This window comes from Sesamum indicum, linkage group LG3 (genome assembly GCF_000512975.1).
Source record: "Sesamum indicum cultivar Zhongzhi No. 13 linkage group LG3, S_indicum_v1.0, whole genome shotgun sequence".
In the NCBI taxonomy this organism is placed as follows: Eukaryota; Viridiplantae; Streptophyta; class Magnoliopsida; order Lamiales; family Pedaliaceae; genus Sesamum; species Sesamum indicum.
Window position 1 is genome coordinate 14,522,052 of NC_026147.1, and position 22,780 is coordinate 14,544,831.

At 30.0% G+C, this 22,780-nt stretch overlaps 2 protein-coding genes across 7 annotated transcripts in view; one reads left to right on the forward strand and one right to left on the reverse strand.

Moving 5' to 3' along the window:
* LOC105158396 (protein XRI1) overlaps positions 1-1,582 on the reverse strand; it is a gene marked incomplete in the record, with an annotated part of 3,680 nt that extends 2,098 nt beyond the window's left edge. The window contains 3 exon segments of one of the 2 annotated variants that reach the window (XM_011075145.2): positions 417-539; positions 619-677; positions 1,287-1,582. In XM_011075145.2, the coding sequence (XP_011073447.1) occupies positions 417-539; positions 619-677; positions 1,287-1,306 (202 nt within the window). 2 annotated transcript variants of the gene reach the window in all.
* On the forward strand, positions 13,389-20,812 carry LOC105158397 (protein tesmin/TSO1-like CXC 2). Of its 5 annotated transcripts, none has more exons than XM_011075148.2 (10): positions 13,389-13,833; positions 15,347-15,507; positions 15,597-16,245; positions 16,464-16,945; positions 17,044-17,118; positions 17,488-17,668; positions 17,754-17,849; positions 17,928-17,994; positions 18,080-18,224; positions 20,191-20,812. In XM_011075148.2, exons 1-10 carry the CDS (start codon positions 13,738-13,740, stop codon positions 20,531-20,533), a joined length of 2,295 nt encoding a protein of 764 aa, XP_011073450.1. In that variant the 5' UTR covers positions 13,389-13,737; the 3' UTR covers positions 20,534-20,812. The 5 variants fall into 5 exon arrangements, with proteins under 5 accessions (XP_011073450.1, XP_011073449.1, XP_011073448.1 ...); XM_011075147.2 differs by having other exon boundaries at positions 17,488-17,662; positions 18,065-18,224; XM_011075146.2 differs by having other exon boundaries at positions 13,390-13,833; positions 18,065-18,224.

Here is a 22,780-nt window from a genome sequence, read left to right on the forward strand (position 1 = left end):
TTTCGTTTAAGAAAATGCATGTGAGCTGCATTTGTCTTAGAATATACTCTTTTGTAGTTTTATAGGATATGAAGCATTTATGCAGATTCATCATTCACTCTAAATGTTTAATTTTGACTTGTCAATTCTGCGATTCGGGATATGGTGAAGCTTCTTGTACCAAGAATGTGCACAAATAGCATAAGGATTATAAGTGTAAGAATAGTGGATTATCATGTGAGTGTTCACATATACGAGCAACATCAACAGATTCAAAACCACGAATTTCCTAGATGAATAAAGATACATCTATGCATCCCAACGGTAAGTCATAGGAAAATAGATATTGAAACCATTTGAGAAAACTACAAAACAAAGTAAACTGCAAATACGGGCAGAGAAAGTGATACTATATGCATAAGAGATTAACATTCTACCATTGTTGGTAACGTGGTAAGCCAAGTCTCCACAAGCCTTGACGGGGGTAGCTTCTCCATCAAACAAATAAGACATATGGTCTACATTTTGGTTCACTCCATTCAACAGGGACTTAGACATTTCTGTCCACCATAGTAAGACAAGTTAAAAATCAATCCATCAATCGAACAAACATAATCAGTCGACAAGTATAAGACTCACCTCCTATACTTGTGTCATCCTCAAGACAATAATCCTGACCTTGCCACTCCCACATGTCACTGTTGCCAATTCAAGAAGATGAATTTACACACACAAGGAGACGTGAACAAACAAAAATTTAAAAATCAATATGCAGTTTCAACAATGATTTTTCAAAGTAAAAAAAATCAACAACAGCAAAGGTCCTCCATTTGCATGATGAATAACCTCAATGTACATCATTCAGCAGATAAATTAGTAAAAACTTGTTTCCAAATTACATAAAACACACATAATGAGTAAAGTTCCAAGCAAATATTAACAACTAAGAAATCTCCAGCATCAAAATTCTTGCTACAACAGATCCTTCACATACATTTAGCAATGAACAAATACAACATCTAAAAGAACAGATCCCAAAAGAGAAAAAAAGCAAATCAAAATCCACAGAGTCATATCAATTTTCTCAAATGATTGCAGCAGAATGAAAAAGCAAACCCACAAAATATAACACAAAATAAAGCCAAGCATTTTCCAATTTTTCATAACCCACCAAAAGTTTTCATCGTCAAGAAAAGCACAACATTCAAAGTACTAACTCCACAAACAAATAATACAAGATCAACAAACAAAACCCAACCCATTTTTTCAAAAGAGAAAATAAACAAATTCAGATTCAAGAAACTCACTTGTCATTCTGGTAGTTCATTTTCTTCTGGGTTTATTTTCTTTTCCTTTTTTTTTTTTTGGCCCTTTTCTCAACAACTGAACCCCCACTAAACAAAAGCCCAGAAACACTCAAAACACCATAAATAAAGAAAAATGATCCTGTAAACCAAGTAGCCGTTGCAGAGGACAAGTATACATACAAGTTTAGGTGTATGTATATCGGTGTATATTTAAGCACTGTGTCAGAGAACCCATCTACAGCAACTATTTATACAACGTTGAAAATGACAAGAAAATAAAATTAATGGAAAATTCTCCACTTCCAAAAAAAAAAAAGAAAAGAAAAGAAAAGAAAAAAGCCCTAAAAATATGGAAGTAGTGAAGTGGTGGGTGGCTAGATATCAGACGGGTCTTTGACCGGGTTGTTAGAACTTAGGATCCTGATCTTCAAACCCGGGAAATAATTTGATTAGGCACAATTATGTTAGATTTTGTAATTTAATTTGTTTTATTTTAATGCCTTCTGGAGTCAATATTTAATATTGGACATGTGATTATGTTTACAAGATGTTATATTTTATTCTAAAATATAAAAATTATTAAAATATTAGAATAATAACATCGTTCTTTTTAAAGTTTTATATATTTATATATATAGCTTTTTCGATTTGAAAGTTATATTGTGTATTCTTATCCTCTATTTTTATCTAATAAATAAATTCTTTTGAAATTTATCGAATTTGTTTGGTATTAGCAAAAATATTAAACGAAAATATCTATTTATTCCTGATTGACTTAATTTTACTTATTACAGGTCAAACAAATATTTATTTGATCAAACTATCCTTACAAGAGCGAAAACATATCACCTCAAATGCATTAGCATGGAAAGATGTATAAGGATAATTGGTCAGAAAATGAAATATTTGACTTGCAATAAGTCAGTAATAAGTTAATTAGGGATACGTATGAATTTTCATTAATTTTTTTTTAATGTCATCAAATTTAATGATTTTTTAATAATGGAGATCCATTTTGTTAGAAGAATATAAGAGGTATTAAATGTAATATTTCAAACCACATGGAATTTAGGTACAATTACACCAAAATCATAGAGTATATGTTTGGTTGGGGTAAAAAGTAGGAGTATAAGAGGAGCGGAAGTAAAGAATGTACAAGAGATAGTTTGGTAAGAGTTGGAGGGGAAGTAAAATTCGATATATATGAACTCCTTCCGAGTTCAATTTTATTTTCTTTCGAAATTAATCGAAAAAGTAAAATTATAAGGCTAAAAAGACAAAAAATATACATATTTTATTTACTCAATTGCCCATATATATATATATATATATAATTTTTCTCCAATTCTTTTCTCCTTTCCACTGATAATACCATACATAATCGCCAGAAAAAATTTAACAAAATCGCTGAAAAAATACTGGATCGAAGTCAACAATGAATATGTTTATTAATCTTGTTTGATAAATATTTTTATTAATAAGGTTTTTAAATTTTTTATGTACTAAAATTATATTCGTATAATATTAACTTGAATATTTTTTAAACAAAATGAAGAGAATGGATATTCAGTAAAATTACAGAAAATAATATTTTCTTCTCAATCTGTTTTTTTGTATCAAACAAGTGAAAGTATTTGAAATTTACTCCCCTTCTAACCATGCCAAACAATTTGAAGGAAAACTATATTCTTTTCGCTCTTCCCTTTTCATGTCACTTGCAGCAAACGAACCCTTAGAAGAGAATGATGTAATTATCCCTAAAGTATTTGGGTATTGATAGAATTACAAAGCTCACAAAATGTTAGTAATGTCGACCTATAAACCAATCTAAACAGAACACATTGAAAATGTTGAGACTCTATGAATGATCATAAGGTCATATGTTCAGATCCCACCAATGTATAAGTGTTGGTTTACTTTAATATTAGTTGTTAACTACTATAATAGTAGTTGTGTTAGTTATAAATATTTGATGTTGATGAATGATATGTTGATTGTTGATAATTAATATCTTTGATGTAATTGCAATTGATTATTAAAAAAGAATTACAAATTTTTTATGTTATCCTAAAAAACTTATAAATTTCTAACAATTTATTTTAAATTTTGTATACTTTTTTTTTCAAAATTTTATCAAATGTATTTTACGATATCTTATAACCTTTTAAACTCTTATAAAACGTTTTTAGAAATTATCAAAAAGAGTTTGGATATTAAAATGTTCCCATCATAACCTTTTGATTATCATTCCGTCAAAGCTCATTGAGTTCGAATTAATCTTCTCTCATTGTTCATTGTTGTAAATTTGCTGGTTTGAGAAAATTTTACAAACAATAAAATTTAAACACAAAACTTGTCACTAGATAGATCGACCCCACACGCATAAGTACAATAGGACTTTACACTACTGCGTCAACTCTTAGAATTATTTTATCTGAGAAAAAATATAGAATAAGAGTAAAAGTAATCAAAGAAATAATATAATTAGTATAGATTTATTTGAACCAAAAATAAATAAGGCATTGTTTTAAAACATCTCAAAACACAATAAAAAATTTCAAACAAATCAAGACAAATATTTACCCCAAAATGAGCCAAAATGAAACCAAACACTATGATTGAGTTCGAATTAACCTTCTCTAAATTTGCTGGTTCGAGAAAATTTTACAAACAATAAAGTATAAACATAAAATTTGTCGCAAATAGATCGATCCCACACATATAAATATAGTAGGATTTTAACTACTACGTCAACTCTTCGAATTATTTTATTTGAGAAAAAATATAAAATAAGAGTCAAAATCACAAAAGGAATAATATAAAAAAGGTATTCATAATTAAATTTAAAGAATAATGGTAGAGAATATTATTTTATTGTATGATCTTCTTGGGGTTGGACCCTTTTAGTGTATCTATGATTGGTGTTTTCCATTATCCCTAATTAAGCAATAATCCTATTCTTGATAATTATGGGACCCATTCAATATATCAACAAAAGTAGTAGTACTTGGTCTCAAAAGGCAACATGATTATCCAATAAAAGTGCTTCCTATTTGAGATAATTTTTGGAGATGTGATGTGCAATGGGCTTCGAATTTGGCAAGCAATCCAAAATTAATTATACAAATTAGTGCTAGAAGCACGTTCGATATTTGTGTATAATTTAAAATTTTATTTTATTTGTTTATTTAAATAAAAATATAAAAGAATAGTTTATTAATAAAATATAATTATTTAAAATTTCGTGAACTGCATAAAAAATTAGAAGTAAGTTGATTAAAAAAATATAATTTTGTTTAACAAATAAATATAATTTAAAGGTATTTTAATCAATCAATATTACGACGAACACATTTCAAGTGGATGAGCTTTAGTAAATAGTGTAGATAGGTGCATGTCAAGGATCGAATTTGATGTCGTATATAGGGGTGGAATACTAAACTATTGTCCGCAGGTAGGACGAGAGTATTAATAGAAACAGTATTGCAGTCTATTTCCACGTATGTCATGTCGTGCTTCAGACTGTCAGACTATTTATATGAAATTGAGGCCATGATAGCAGATTTCTAGTGACACTGAACGCCATACTCATTAGCTAGGGTAGAAGAAGCTTCGTCGACCAAAGGAGGAAGGGACGGGGCATTTAATTGCCGTTAAAAAAACATTTAATTATTTTCCTAATCCCACCATAATTATTTTTTTTAAAATTTAAATTACCCATTTTTGTGAAATATGGTCCAATAACTTATTAAAAGGTCCACTTGGTTAAGGCCACACCCGAGCCACATGGACGGCCCAACCACCAACCCACCTTGCCCCGACCTGATTCGGATTCTTGCTACTTATTTCTTAACCCTAAACCTAATGTTCACTTCTCTCTTCTCTCTTATCACTGGACCTCTCTCTCTCTCTCTCTCTCTTCCCTCTTCTATGTGAATCTATGAGATTCGTCTTCCTTTCTTCTTCACCGGAAAACATGGTGACTTTCCTTAGCCAATGTGATGGCTTTAGGTAAAGTCACCAAGACCTTCCTCTTATGCCATCTGTTTACTCCTTTATAAGGGGTTCTTCCCTTCGACTGAAATACACAACAATATTGATTCCTTTTCTCCTTAGCCTTCAAAGTTCTGGATGAACTTTCTTTTGGTCTTCGTGACTGTGAGTTTGTGAGATCTCTGTGTGATCGGGACTTTGTGGTATTCACTGTGGTGGTGCAACCATGGGTCGATTGATAGTGAAAAGAGTAATTGGTGATCGTATTCTTTACTGGATCTAGCAGATCTGAGCCTGTTTCTATATATTGAGTTATTCTTTCTTTATTTCTATATTATTCATTCTTTATGAAGCTTTGCAATAATCGTTTGTATTTAAGGAGTTTCGTACTACATACTGCTGTAATAATTGGTTAGGGTTTCTGAAAATACGAGGTTGCCACTCTACACCCATTATGCTCATGAAATAATTTTATTATACCTTTGTTAACCTAAAAAATGAATTTAATTTCAAACTCAGCTACAATTTGCATATGCGCCATTTATGAAATTACGAATTCGAACATCGTAATCACTTTTAAAATTAATTATTTCATAATCAACTATACAATCGCGAGCCCAAGTTGTGCCTAAATTTAATATTTGCTTAAAATTGAAAATTTCCATTTTGGACGTAATTCATCACAGATCAACTATCATATGATAAGTATAAATAATACATATCTTTATCTTTATTATTTTTGGTTAATATGTTTTTTTCTTTCTTCGTAGCTGTAAATATTCTCTTTCAAAATGAATTTATTTTATCATAATGATTTTTATATTATTTTATTTTCCACAACAAAGAATTTTAGTAAATAATATTTAATTTTTTTATTTTTTTAAAATATACGATTGCATCCTATGTGTCACATACGACTAGTGTATGTTTAAAATTGGTATATTTTATTTGTTGGATAAGTTATTCCTTTTATTTTCTTCTATTGCACTTAATTAAATAAAATTAATAAAAGTAAATATAATTAAAATATGCACAAAAAACAACTGTGGATCCATAAGACTTTAAATAAAATTATATCAACTCTAATTTATTTAATTAATTAGTGAAGTACAATGTGTTTAATTAAATTGAAGTGTTGACAAAAAGTGTGTGTGGACTGCAGAGGTTGAGTTGTAGATCAGATCATGGTTAAAGTAATGGTGTGGTTGATTATAAATAATCCAAGGGCAGAGAATATATCTTGACTTTTGGAATAAAGAATTTACCTACTTTTAATTTATATTTATTTTCTGACATAATTCTTTTGCCCCAATCAAATATGGTACAAGTGTTGAGCAACCCCATGCACTAAGAAAAAAAATAATTTAATTTGATGAAAAATTATAAATACTGCCTTCTTATCTTAAATTTATTCGATCAAAGGACGTTGATGTGTTTAGATATTAATATTAAATAATTATTTTTTCTCTAACAATTAAAATTTTTAGATGAAGTGGTCGTCTAATATGGTACTGGAGTCGGGACAAAGAAAGAAGTCTTGAGTTAAATCTCATTGACACCCGATTATGAAAAAATAATTTCACGTATAGGATTTGCACGTGCATGTTAAAATATTAATATTAAATATTTTTTTTATCTAACAGCTTAAAATTTTTTAATGAGGTAATCATTTAATAATTAAAAATTAAACACTTTGACTTATAATGTCGAAAATCAAATAAGGTCACACGATCATAATAACAATATGAAAATTTTATTAAGACGTAACAACTAAATCAGATCGATCCACTTAAAAATACGCAGATCCCTCGTAATATTTAAATGGAGATTGATTTCTTGTAATGAAAATAGAAAATGACAGAGTGCGTTTGCCATATCAGCTTTTTGTTGGAAATAAAATTTTTATTCATAATTTATTACTATTAAACTGCTTAGACTCATCTCGTTCACGCCCAAAATCATAAGTTTCTCCGACCACTTTTTCATCTTATATGTAAAATCGTAAGTATTAATCTTTTTCCCTAAATATATATACTCCAATACTTTCGACTTGCACTTTGACTGAACTCACAACTTGTTTTATAAATTATTTTTATTTAAAAAATAAAAATTATTACAAACAGACCAATTATTTGTCTCGTGCTGGAGCACACGTGTTGAACATTATCATATGAGCTTCATGTTGTACTCAGAGAATGTGTAAGAATTTCATATATATATATACATTAATGGGAGACAGAATTTTAAGGTATGATATTAGGGTTTTGTCCAAAGGGGCAACAAATGATTCTTTGTTATGAGTGATGAGAATCAGATTTCATAATTAAAAGGTCGTGAGTTTGAAATTTACGTATAATAAATATTTTAGTCTATTTTTAATGAAGTATTTATTTATTTTAAAATTATTGATTGATTAAAAAAATGATATGTTGCGTACTAAATATTGTAATAATATATTGATTGATTTTAAAATATTTATATATTTAAAAAAAAAAAAAAATAAAGGCACACCATCAGACCATCTTATTCATACTAGAAGACTTTGACAAAGTGAAAAAGGGTAAAGCAAAAATCAAAAGTTGGTAGACATAGATATTCCCAAATCTACTACTTTTATTTTTATTTTAATTTTTATTATATTCTTAATTTATATATGTGCATGTCATGAGCAAGTGAATATTCATTTTAAGATACTCATTAAAAAAAAAAAAAGAATATTCCTAGCCGACGAGATATATAATTCGCATAATCTGTTTTTTTTAGTAATAATTGCTTCGATTCATTAAAATAATTATAACATTTAACTATGATTATTTATCATAGTTAATAAATAATTATTAATTACGGTCATACAAAGATTGTTGGTCATGATTTTTGCTATCGCGTTTGAGATATTTATCATGACTTATAATCATGGCAAAAAATATTTTTTCTAGTGGATAAGTTTTCTTTCTTTTTTCTTTTTTTTTTTGTATCGGTTTATCTAATCACTATGATTAATAAAAGGTATTTGTCACGACTTTTTTAATCTATAGCTATTAAAAATGTAGGCATAATAATTTTTTTTTTCTAGTCGTTGGAACTGTAAAAAATGTAGCTGCAAGTTACTCGAGAAAAAAATATTATTCAAATTGTATTTGGTTAGATCGAATTAATTATATAATAAGTATCATACATTTGCTATGTGATCAATCACTTTTTTCGAATTGTATATAATATTTATAATACAATTGGTTCAACACATTTTTAAATATTTAATTAGTGCAATTTAAGGAAAAAATAACAAACAAACAAAAAAGGTAATTTACAATGAGTTCTCATGAGATTTGACATAATTATAAGTATCTATCATTGTCACAATTTACAATAAGCTCTCATAAAAATTACCAATAGATCCTGATTTTAACAGTCGTCCAACAACTAACCCAATTTATTAGTCTTTATTTGGTTTTTATCCATTTTTTTATTGTAACTTAATAAAAAATGCTCTTGTGGACTATGAATATAATTTTTTTTAAATTCTTTTAGAGTTTTTTATTGATTAAATGGATAATTTTTTTTATCAGTTTATTTCAAATTTTTTCATCCACATTGTTTGAATTCTTTTAAAAAAATAGTTTTTTTTAAAATATACTTATAACAAGGATAAAGTCAATAATTTTAAATCTTTCGTTTAAAGATCACATAATTTTACGAAATATCATAAAATATTGATTTTTTTAAATATAAAAGAATATTTATAAATAGATTAAATATTAAAAGAGTTTAATGTAATTTATAAAAAAAAAAAACAAATGATGGGGCTACATGTCAAGATGTCTCATCAATTGATCAAAAATTGAGGTATAGGACTTCAATGTGACCTGCCCAAGTCCCATCAATCCATGTCATTTTGTGTTTAATTTTTCTTATCTTTTCATGTGTCCAAATTTAATGTGATACCTTAAGATTATGCTACCTTAATAAATTAGATAATTTAGACATGGGATTTGATTTATTTTTGGCTATGAACAATTGATTTGGTATGTGAATTCAATTTTGAGAAAATTTTAGTTAAAATCAAGATTGATCAGATATGACGTATATCATATATAATTGATGTGTAATTTAAAAAAACAAACACTTGTCAAACAAGAAATATTGTTAATATAGTAGTCCTTCATATTGGGTTTGGATTTAAATTTTATGTTAGAATTTGAAAAAATAATTTTAAATGAGTCTGTATCAGAAAAATTTAAAATATATTAGTATTTCATAAAATATAATTATAAATGAGAGTGAAAGAATTTAGAATTATTTATAATTTAGAGCTATCCATTTTAAAAGAATTTGATAATTTAATCATGACAACATCAAACGAGTAAAACACATGAATATAATCAAAATATCAAATAAATATACCATCGAGCTGTGTAATCTAGTTGTTAAGGTCAAACATTATCACATACATGATATGTCTTCGAACATTGGCAAAACGTTTGCAGTAGCTAAACATAAGGCATGACCCTTGTGTTGATTCCCACGTGATTAGATTTTGGTTCTCGATACAGTCTTTTCTGGTAGATTTGTGGGGGTTTTAACTCTTCTTTTTCATTTTGTCTACCCAAAAAATAAAAGGGATACTTACATTTACAATTTCTGATCTATAGTCTATTTACAAAAACTACCCTTATCTTTTGTGTGGTTACATATTTCACCCTAACAGTCAAAAAATAAGAGTAGTTTATGTAATGTTATTAACATTTCTGGGAGGTGTATGTGTAATTTTTCAGAAAGCAGGGATTGATCAATTGTGTAAATAATCTTGATGTTTGTGATTAGTGTATATGTAATTTTTCAAAAAGTAAGAATGATTTGTGTTAATATATCAGAGATTAGGGGATGCAAATATAATTATCCAAAAAAAATCTAGTAGATGCAGTTGGTCAAGAAACAAGTATTATTAATCAACATTGTTATTGAAAAAGACTGTTCAAACAACTTGCAACGAACCAACTATTAATTTGACGATCACATATTCTAACGTCAAGATCTATAGAGATAGGTATGGGAGGAATGATGCTTACAATGCTCCAAGTTTCATACATTTGAAGTCTGGATATACCAAACGATGTTATTTATACGAGTTAAACATGTGAAATGAAATAATGGATAATTACATTATCTTTCCTGAGGTTTGGTGTAATTACATGTTAATTTTTTATAGTTTGAAAAATTACATCTAGTACCCATGTAGTTTGTTTCCGTCCAACAAATAAGACCCCAGTTAGTCAAAATTCTCTGAATATGCATATATTAACAAAAAAAATTGATGAAAATTGAAATTTACCATCGTTGACTTATTACAGGTCAAATAATTTTTTTCAAACTAAACTACCCTTATTATAGTGAAGATATACCTCATCACATGCATTAACGCATGAAGACGTATGAGGGTAATTTGATCATAAAAAAATTATTTAATTGACCTAAAATAAGTCAGCAATACCCGATGGGGGTAAATATAGATTCTTTTTCCTGATTCTTTTTATTAATATCAACAAATTTTGCGAATTTGATTAACAAATTGAATTATTTGTTAGACAGAAGCAGATCTTAGGAATGTTAAATGTAATTTTTCAAATTTCAGGGAATTTACATATAACTATACCAAACTTAAAAAACGGGAGTGCAATTATCCAATAAAATACATTGAATCAAAACAATTATATAATCATAATTACTGGTCCACATTTAATATTTGTGACGTTGGTATTTTTAGAAATTTACATTTTTATTTTGGAAGCAGTTCAATAAAAGTGAAACAAAAATAAATGTGGCAGTTGTGGTGAATGTTGTCCACAATAATTACTTGGGGAACAATAAATTGAATTATCACGGGAAGTTTGGGGATGCATTAAAAGAAATTCTCCAAGATGATTAGGTGCGGGGGGGACCATTTGCCGGCACTACACCCTCATCATGCCCCCACCCTTTTAAATTCCCCTGCGCGCCAAAAATATTAATCCTGTGGCTGTCTTCCAATTCTATCCGCTAGAATCTGATGTTATATATTCGCCAGTGATGTCTCCATTGTTTGCAATAATTTGTGTGAGTTAATTACATTTATACCTCTCTAAAAACATAAAATTGCACTTTTTTTAAAAAAAAATTATTTTATTAAGAGTTGGACGAAAAATACTGACATTAGCAAAAAAAATTTATATAAATTTACACTTTTGCCCTTCATTTAATATTTTTATGTATACTTTTGTACTTATAAAGAGATTAAGTATAATACATATAGAGTGTGAGGTTAACATCAGTACATTTTCACCGTGTAAGCACAAGATTTATTATACAAGAATGTTAAATAAGGGGTAAAACTAAAAGTTTATATAATTTTCTTGGTAACGTTAGCATTTTTCGTCCAAGCACTAAGGAAAGAATGTCAGGTGTAAACAGTGAATTTTTAGATGAGTGTAATTATAATTGAAAGCTTCTTTGGTCGAAAGTGTAATTTTGAATTTTTTAAAAAAAAATAGTTAGACAAAGGGTCTTGTTGGTCTACTTATATAATAGCTTTGTAGTTTTTCTGCTTTATTCTATATTAAATTATTGATATATTTGATAAGGTTAAGTATCTTGATATAAATTATTATATTACATGTAATAATATTCACATTTTAATTTTAGACGAATAGAGATAATTATATTTATACCTCATAATTTACAGTTTATTTACATAAATTATTCATATCTTTTATGTAATTGTAAAAATCACCCATGACAATCAAAAGGCATGGATAATTTGTATATGACATTAACTTTTTTAGGAGTGTATATGTAATTTTTTAAAAAAAATTGAAGGACTTTTGTAAATGTGTTAACGTTTTTGATGGGTGAATTTATAATTTTTCAAAAAGACATGAATTATTTGCGTAAATAAACCACAAATTAGGGGTGAAATTACTATAAAAAAATATTATATTTTAATTTAACAATTCACAATAAAAGAGGTGTATTTTGATTACAGCCCAGACAGACAATGTAGCTTTTCATATATTTTATTGATCATACTATAATGTAAAATATGAAAATTATTTTTATAATACTTTTGTATTAGTGAAAATATATGACAAAAAAGTTAGTAATTAGCTGCAAAATAAAAGAACTTATATAAACGAAAAAGTGTGGGTGAGACTGTTAACGAATTCGTTAATTATAGGATGAAAAATGTAGGTGAGAATTAAAATTAAAAAAAAATTCAATTTATGTAATGTGTAATATGAGAAAAATCATAGTAAATATGATTAAATTGAAAAAAAATCTAATATACGGGACAAAAAATATGATTTTTCCCACCAATATGAGTATGGCATACATTCTCATTTTTAAATTATAATTCAAAATAATTATACAATTTAATTAAAAAAAATATGTGTCAATTGTACCCTCTAAACCAACAAAAAAAGAAAAGAAAAGTTCTATAAATAGTAAGATAAGGGCATTAAAACAAAATTTACTAATATTGAAGTCAATGAATGAGTAACCAATAATTTTATTAAATGAAAATTATTCCATAATAAACACAAGATGTATATTATAATTACATTTATACCTCATTTTTATAATTTATTTATATAAGTCACTCATGATTTTGAAAAATTACACATACATCATAAAAAATATCAATATTATTTATACAAACTATTTGTATCTTTTTTGAAAAATTATACATGGACTTCACAAAAGTATCAATATCATTACATAAATTACCTCTATTTTTTTGCCGTCACCATTACTGTAATTATAAAAAAAAAGATAATTTTTATAAATAAATCATAAGTTAAGATGTAAATATAATTATCCTATATATAATCTGGATAAAAACTCTACCCGTTTCACAAAAAACCCGCATAAAAATTCGTAACTGAAAAATCTGATTAAGAAATAGAAATTATGGAACTGAATTGATTTTCAGTTGACAAATCCATTACCGAAGAAAAAAATAATAATAATAAAGAAAAGGCAATAAAAGAATTTGGTGTCAAAGGGAAGGACATTTGGGGTAATAATGTATAATTGAGATTTCCAGAGTTTACGTTACTGTCTGTGTTTTCCCTCCCAAGAACCAACCAGCCCTTTTCTTGCAATTCTGTTCCCTTGTTGCTTTGCATATAACTTCACCCACAATACAACACCACAGCAGCAACTGTGTGTTGTGTGTTTTTCTTTTTCTTTTTTGGTGGTGGGGTCTCTTTTTTCTTGAGAAAAATCCATTCTTTTTCCTCATTGCACTCTCACTCACTCTCACTCACTCCACACTCTTCTTCACTCCATTTCCCGCTTCTCTTGAATTCCATCCACTTCTATTTGACCCCTTTTGTTACAGAAGGAATAGAAAAGTGTTTCTTTTGTGTGTGTGAGTGTGTGTGGGAGACAGAAGGATATAGAAAAGGTGGAGAGATACATAGATATGAGGGAGGAGAGTAGTGAGGAAGAGATGGACGTGATGGATACACCAGAGAGAGTCAAGAATAACCAGATCACAGCATCTGTTAGCAAATTTGAGGTTTGATTTGGTTTTTTTGCACACAAAGTATGCATCTTTATTGATTTTAGATGACTTCTTTTGTAATGGCTTTCTGGGGTCTGTGATTTTTTTGGTTTTTTGTTCTGAATTAATGCTGAATTGTTCGTTTTGAGTGCTGTAGATGGTCTGAGAAGTGGGTTTCTAGTGATTTTTGTTGAAGGATGTGTTATTAGCCTTCTTGATTAATCTTGAATGTGTGTGGTGTTATAGTTAATTCTCCAGAAGAATGTTCATCCTTTCCCCCCTGTATTTTGGGTTTAGTGGGTATTTGATCTTGGATTTCTGATGTTTGGTCTATGGAATATGAGTTAATTCCCACAAAGTTTGTTCAGTTTCTGGAATTTCTGTTTAATTGTTCTTGAATTGTTTCCTTGATTACTGGAGAGAAATTGGACGATAAGTACGAAAAAATTATATAACTTTTGAGGTTCTTTTTTCTTCTTCTTTTGGGGTCTCATGGCAATGTGATCTTTCTTTGTTTTGGTATAAAGGCTACTGAAAACCAATTATGCTGTTCTTAGTTTCTTGGACTCCAGTGGAAATGATTTTGTTACTTGCATCATTTCCAGATTTTGGCATTTATCAATCCTCCATTTTGTTTTCCTTGATTTTCTGCATAAGTCGTGGAACTACGAGATATTGGAAACTTCTTCTGCATTAGCATGGATTCTGGATTGATCTTGTGTTTCTTGGTCAATTGAAAAAGTTTCTTGGGGCTGTATCTTCCATTGTTTGTTGAATTCTTTCTCCTTGGTTTTTCTGTAGTTATGGTGTATTTCAGATTGTGAGTGACAATTAGTTTGTAAAATTTTGCTTTCTCTAAGGATTTGAAGAATATGCTCAGCGTAAACGGAACCCAGTTTTATGGTTAGCATGCCTGATGAGGTTCTTCACATGGTTACTTCATCTTTCGTCACAATCTTCTTATCAATGATTTTCTTTAGTTGCTTGAGCATTTAATTCTTGTTGTCTAATTGAGATATTTCTCAAGCTATTCATAACATGTTAATTGTCCATGTTCTTGGAGTTTGGTAAATGGAAAAGTAGATTAGCCTCCAATTTTCCCAATAGGAATCTCCTTTAGTGTTTTAAACCCCTCTTTTACATTCACAATTCTGTCTTTAATACCTTTTCTATAAGACTCTCTTTTGCTCTTTTCTTTTCTTTTTCTTGTTCCTACCTCCTTTCCTTTCCTTTTCCTTTTTTCTTTTGTGAAAACACTCATGAGCATAACATTTCGTATGGTCACACTCACGCCTCTGTGCTTTCTTCTCTGGTTAACTTGACATTTTTCTTCTTTGTCTGAACTGGCGGTGCATCGTTTCTCTTTACAATCAAGTGAAAATGGATTTGTTCTAATGAACAAAGTAGTACAAATGCTTGTTGATTTGCTTGAGGTTCATCTGTTTTGAAATCAATGTTATTATGGTTATGGTTTTCGTATGGTATTCTACTTACATTGTTCTCCCATCGTTTTCGTCTTCGCATGCAGGATTCCCCTGTCTTTAACTTTCTCAACAGCCTTTCCCCTATCCAGCCAGTGAAATCCATACACATCACTCAGACGATCAATCCTCTTAGTTTCGCATCCCTTCCATCTGTTTTCACTTCACCACATGTTGGTTCTCTCAGGGAATCTAGAATTCCTCGAAGGTCAACCGAGAACTTGTCTAAATTATTACATCTTCTTACCTGGCCATTTCCGTTTTCTTGTTTAATATTCTTTTGCTTTCTCTTTTCAGGCATCAACTTTCAGATCCATCGAAACCCGAGTTTTCTTCTGATAATGGGAGTGTAATAGTTGATAGAAACAAGGGAAAGATGGATACCAATAAGCTGGATGAACAGGAGGAAAATCTGGATCCAGGGGCATCAAATGGTCAAGTGGCTGGTGAACCATCTTGCGAGTTTGCTGAAAATTTCCAATATGATCGCGATAGTCTCAAAGCCAAACATGTCGAGGAACATGCTTGTAATTCTTCAACTCTTGTTCCTCTGGTGGAAAAGACCTCTCTGAGGCAATTATATGGAGGTGAAGTAAATTTGGAAGCGGTAAGCCAAATCGATCAACACAAAGAAGCAGCATCGTGTGATTGGGAGAGTTTGATTTCTGACACTTCGGATCTGTTAAATCTTGAATCACCAAATAATACAGAGTCCTTTGAGAAATCAGTTGATCCTGCGACAACTTTCTACAGAAGTATTAAAAATGCGATGCAGAATATGCACTCTATTTGTCCAGTGGTCTCTGGTGAACAAGTTGGAGGGCGAAGTGAACCTGAAAACTTGTTGACTCAGCCTGGAGAAGGACGTGAGTCAATGGATGCTGAGAGCCATGACATAATTGCTGGTTCTTCAATTACCGATCCTAGTGAAAAGATGGAATATGAGGTAAAAAATTGTGTTTCAGTTATTTTAATGCAGCCTGGAAGTAGAAATAGTTCTAAATTAGAACTGAGTTTTCATGAACTCTAATACAAAGGCTATCATTTCAAGCATCCAAACATAAAAATTAGCATGCTTTTCTATGTTATTGAATATACATATCTCATGAAAGATTGAATCTATATATTTTGTCAAAATTTGATTTCTGTTCTCTATTCTTGCAGCATCTTTCTGGTTTATACCGCGGTATGCGGAGACGCTGTCTGGTTTTTGAGATGGCGGGAGTGCGCTCAAAGCATTTGGAGGAGAATTCAGGTTCCGATTCTTCTGTGTTGCCACAATTTGATGGCAATACTACTGCCAACCTGCAACTAGTTCCGACAAAAAGGGGAAATGATTCTTCATGTCGTGTTTTACCTGGCATTGGCTTGCATTTAAATGCTCTAGCAGCAACTCCCAAGGACTATAAAATTGTCAACCATGAGGCTTCAGCTTCTGGAAGACTATTGATTGGACCTAGCTCATCGTCCAATTTCCATCATCCAACTTCTGATCAAGAATTGTTCAGCAATATTTTGGCTGACAACTTAATGGAAAGAGAAATTGATACTGTTGAAAGTGTTGGTCTCCCTGTAGAAGATCCTTGCCAAAAATCTGGATACATGGCAAACGAAGAAATCAATCAGTGTAGTCCAAAGAAGAAGAGGTATTTCTGTTTGTTTCTCTTTCTTTGCACCAACTAATTACAAGATTAGTGTTTTGTCAGTGTTCTTTTCAATTTATGGCTTGAAATTGGATTGTCAGGCGTAGGTTGGAACAAGGTGGGGAGGCTGAAGCTTGTAAGAGATGTAACTGCAAAAAATCAAAATGTTTGAAACTGTAAGTTCTGCGTTCTTCACAGCTGCCTATGGCAAAGAGTTGTGAAACTAAGCACTCTTTATTTAAGCTCCTAGTTTGATCATTTCTTACTCTTTCTGAGTCGGTATTTTGCCTGTGGTATCAAATTCATATGCAACACATACTTGTAGAATATAGAGTTCTTGGGATCTAACCGAACTGGGCTTTTTTTATTTGATTTTCAGAGCCTGATTTTTGTTCCTTTGCTTTCATAGAACAATCCAAACATTTCTTAAGTGCCATGAATTCTTGTTCAGTTAACAAACAATATGTCAGTACCTATCGGCCAATGCATATACAGTCCCTTATTGCTTGGGATAATAATCTTGGTTGATTTTATTGTGGATATAGATACTGTGAATGCTTTGCTGCTGGTGTCTACTGTGTGGAGCCATGTGCCTGTATTGATTGCTTCAACAAGCCTGTTCATGAAGACACTGTTCTTGCAACACGCAAACAGATTGAGTCGAGAAATCCTCTTGCTTTTGCTCCTAAAGTGATAAGGGCCTCCGATTCTCGACCAGAAGTAGGGGTTAGAAGCCAAACTCTGGACTTATCTTTGCTCTCTCAGTGATTAATTTCAAGCACTTATATGTATTTGTTATCGTTTCTTGCAGGAGGACTTCAGCAAAACTCCAGCTTCTGCTCGGCATAAAAGAGGATGCAACTGCAAAAAATCCGGTTGCCTGAAGAAATACTGTGAATGTTATCAGGTTTCTTTCACTATTTCTATGTTTGGCATGCTTTCCTTTTAGTTTGTCAACTAATGGCGAAATTTTGGTGTTTCAAAGGGTGGCGTTGGATGCTCGATCAACTGCAGATGTGAAGGTTGTAAAAATGCGTTTGGCAGAAAAGATGGTGAGTGTACTTCTGAGACCGATATCTCTTTTAACTTGTTATGATTTAACATTTGGCAATCCTGAACCAGGTTCTGGTGTATTAGGCACGGATCATGAACTCGAGGAAGATGAATTGGATACGACCGAGAGGGCCGTGCTGGATGGCGATTCCCAGAGAACAACGACCCAGAGTGATTTCAAGCAAAGCATGGATTCTGCACCTCCTGCAACACCTTCAAGGACTGGAAGGTAAACGGTCTTAAATTTTAGGGATAATTGCATACACACTCCTAAAGTTTGGGCATATTATAAATGAACCTCTTCATTTTGGAGGATTTCATGTTTTACAATATAGATTACCCCCCTTGCTGTCGATGTTAATTGTAAAATTCACCCTTTGCACCTGACCCCCTTCCGTTAGGGTTTAGATGAAAAATGCTAACATCTGCAAAAAACATACATAAATTTACGATTTTCACTTTTTTGACTTTCTATATTACGTATACCTACTTATAAGTATAAAAGTGTTACATGGGAAATTAAATGAGTGGTAAAATTAGAAATTGTCATATTTTTTTGGACATCAGCATTTTCTGTCCAAACATAACAGAAAGGGTCAGGTGTAAATGAAAAATTTTGGGAGGGGGTGTAAGTGTAATTATAAAACTTCTTTGGCGGAAAGTGTAATTTTATATTTTTAAAGGGGCTCTAAGTGTAATTACCCTCGATAATATATTGGATTAGGGGTGCCAGACGAGTTGAGCCAACTCGAGCTCAAGCTCAATCCTCTTTGTTCATCAGGCTCGCGAGCTTTTTTATTTTTATTTTTAAAATTTTTATATATTTAATTTCATATTCAAAACTATATCAAATTTATACTCAAAATTGACCATATATTATAATTATTAATCAATTTCATATATTTTTTTTGAATAATAGTAAATTATGGTACTTTTAATTATATATTTAATCTTTATACAAAAATAAATTTAATCAACAACTTAGTAATACTTTTTATAATTAAAATTATTATTTAATCTGACACAGATAAATTTTATGTCATATTTTAATATATATTTGTATTGTGTTATACTTTTTTTAATTGACAGGTAATTCACTTATGATTTTTTTATCAATTTTTAAGTTTTATATTTATATCAAGATACATACTATGCATTATGCAATCTATTTTATTACTTATAAATTTATGTCGAAATTTAGTAATTTCTATGAATTAATCTAAAAATAATGATAACAGTAATAATAATGATGGTTGAACAAATTATTTTAATTATTATTTTATTATATATATAATGAGATAAAAAAGTTTAAACACTAATTTCGATATCTTAAAATTCGGGCACCTGATTCATACCAAATTTAAATATATAAGACTGTGTCCATTAGATCATATTAGACGTTACGATTTAAAATCACATGGCCTGGTTCAACGATACACTGTCTTGAATGATTACTCTTATGTTTTGAGTACCATATCTCGACATCCGTATATCTAATAAGTCTAAAACTTTACCAAATGTATTTTTATGTAAGTTTGATCATATCTAACTGTTTGATTTGAATTTTGATGGCTCGATTAACTCATGTTCTTAATGTAATACTAACATTTATAAACATATAAATTTATTACAGATTGTGAACATATATTAATCTCAACTATAGAATATTTTATGTATTTCGATTGCATTATTTCAGATAATGGATACTTTTCTATAATGTTTAAGTTTTCAGTATGAATTTTTTAGGTATATTTTACTAATTATATTACTACTAAACTAACTGTTTATATTTATAACAATAAATTAAAATTTCATACTATATTTTAGTATATTTATAACAAGTATACATTATGCAATCTATTTTATTACTTATAAATTTATGTAAATATTTGGTGATTCGATCCTATGATTTAATCTAATAATAATAAAAAAAAATAAAAAATTACCAAGCTCGAACTCGTCAGATAGAGCTCGAGCTCATCATGTAAGAGTCGAGCTCGAGCCATCCTACTGCAAATCGAGCTCGAGCTCGAGCTCACCAAAAAAGGTCGAGTTCGACTCGTTTACACCCTTATATTGGATCATTTTAATATTTTTTTCTCCCTCTAGTTGGCATGTTTATCTATATTGCAATATGTGAATTTCATGTTTATCTATATATTAAAAGTTCAAGTTTCTTCTTGATTTTCTTCCAGGCAATTGGTTCAGCCATTCTCCTCCAAGAGAAAACCACCTAGATCTTCTTCCTTCCCTTCTATCAGCTCCACTTCTGGTTTTCCAGCCAGCCAGCCGTTCGGAAAGTCAAGCTTCTTCCCTCCTCCACCAAAGTTCGATAAGCATTTCGACTGCGTTATGGAAGATGAAGTGCCCGAGTTTCTCCAAGGAGGATCTCCAGTTGGAGGCATAAAGTCTTCATCTCCTAACCAGAAGAGGGTTTCTCCTCCTCAAAGAATGGAGACATCTCCTGGCCTGAGAAGCAGCCGGAAGCTGATTCTCCGATCTATCCCGTCTTTCCCTTCCCTCACCACTAATCAGTGAGGCAAGGATTCTCTTATTTGGGTGAGGTTTCAAGAAGGAACATTAATCCTTCTTTCTGTCTTCATTGTAGGCATAGTGTGTAGGTTAATGTTGTCTTTATTCTTGTTCTGGCTAAGGTTTAGCATTTTTTGGTAGTTGTTAGCGTTGTTGCTGTTTCCATAATAAAACTACTTGTTTTATTCACTGAATTCTTACATGTACTTCTCTTGCAAGAATCCAATGTATGATTGAAGTTTCTTGATTCTTGAAATGTTAAATGCAGTGTCCAAGCATTCTTGACTCTCTTGAAACCTCAAAGTAGTACATTTGAATGAATGTTATGATAACCAGCCATGGCAGGAAATTTGAGAAATATCATTGAAAATTCTATAAGTGTGATGTATTAGTTATTAGAGACTCTTCCGTGATCTACAATTTTTTAGATAAATTATCTTTACTTTTTACATAATTACAAAATCACCTGTAATTGTCAAAAAGTAATGGAAGTTTGTACAATGATGATGATATTTTTAGGGGTATATATATAATTTTTTAAAAAATAAGGATGGTTTGTATAATTTTTAAAAAAATATGTATAGTTCTCTCTAGTTATTATAAAAATATTAAAATAAAAATCTCAGAATATAAACTTTTCCATATTCAAATTGGTGATCTTAAAGGGATGTTCGTAATAGTTTCCATTTTTATAGTGAGAATAGTTTATAAATAAAATTGTTTAGCTATAATCTAAATTCCAAGTGTTTGAAAACATAAGTAAAAAAAAAAAAAAAAGTCAAAGTTAGAATTTTTGAAAAAATAATTTAATATATATAATTTTACACTAGAAATTGGTAAAAAAATATTTATACTTTAAATAGTTCAAAAGTATATTATAAATAAAAAAAATAATATTTTCAACTTAGTTTTAATAAAAAGTTGACGAACGCTTAAAATATGGTGGCCACCCCTTAATTAATCTAAAATATTGAATTATTATATTTGTCATAAGTCATCTAAATATCAAATTAGTATATTGTAGAGTCTACAATGGGCAGCTGGATGAACTTCTATATGGGTTGGATGTGGTCTTCAAGCCCACCAATATACATATCACCAATAAATGGGAGTTATAAAAGTTGTATTTAAATTTTGATGCTATAATCAAACCTTCAATTTTGGTAAATATATTTACATATATATATGTATAAATATATAGGGTTAATGAAATATAGTCCCATGTGAAATCCTAAATGTTTGGGGAAAAAAAATCTATGACAAAATGTTGATAACTTGATAAAATCACAAAAAAAAAAAAAAAAATACGATTTAAAAATCACGACAAATCGATATTATTTACTATGATCAAAAGAAACAGATGTGAAAGCCTAAATTTTGCCTATGGTTAATCAACATTTGTCAATGTTTGACCTATGGCCAAAATATTTATCATGATTATGACCTGTAGCTAATCTTTTGGATTTTTGGTCTCGTTTGTAGAAACAATGGCTGATCGTTGTTGCACAGTTGTGTCTGATTAGTATTCATTAAGATCTTTTACTTTTAATCATGACGATTAACTACAAAGAAAAATCGTATTTCTTTCAGTGTAAAAAGTTCCTTGTAAATTCGAGCAGTGTGGAACATACACTTACTATTATAATTTTTTTTTTAATTTCTTTTTTGAGATGAGGAGTCTTGCTACTAAATAATTTAACTAACAAGTCATCAAAATAAACTTTTTTTTTAAAATAATATTTCATACTATAAAAAGATAATAACAAAAGAAGACATCCACACTTCACATGGGGATAGGATAACTATATATGCACATAAGGACATAACATAGGTGAGAATGGGGCATGTGGGCTCAAACCCTTTCATCCTTTTTTCATTTGGTTACTTTCACCAAAAACACTATTACAACCTTTGGTTGAGGCATTGTTTGGGGAACATAGATTTCTATAGTTGGACAATACACTAAGAAACAAAAACTCAATTTCTTGCATACCCCCCCCCCCCCCCCCCATCCATGCCCTCTACTTTTTCTCCTTTCTTCACCAAATGCCTTTTCTTGATCTTGTAGATGAGTGGTTCTTCTTGTAATTGTTGTAAAGGGTTGGTGGGGGGAAATGGGATTTCTCTGTCTACATGTTTGACCAAATTATTGAGAATCAATGGGACAATTATTTGGAATAGTTGTTGACATTGTTGTTATCTTATCTTTATTGTTTTATTATTAGGTTACATTATATTTTGTCATTCGAACTA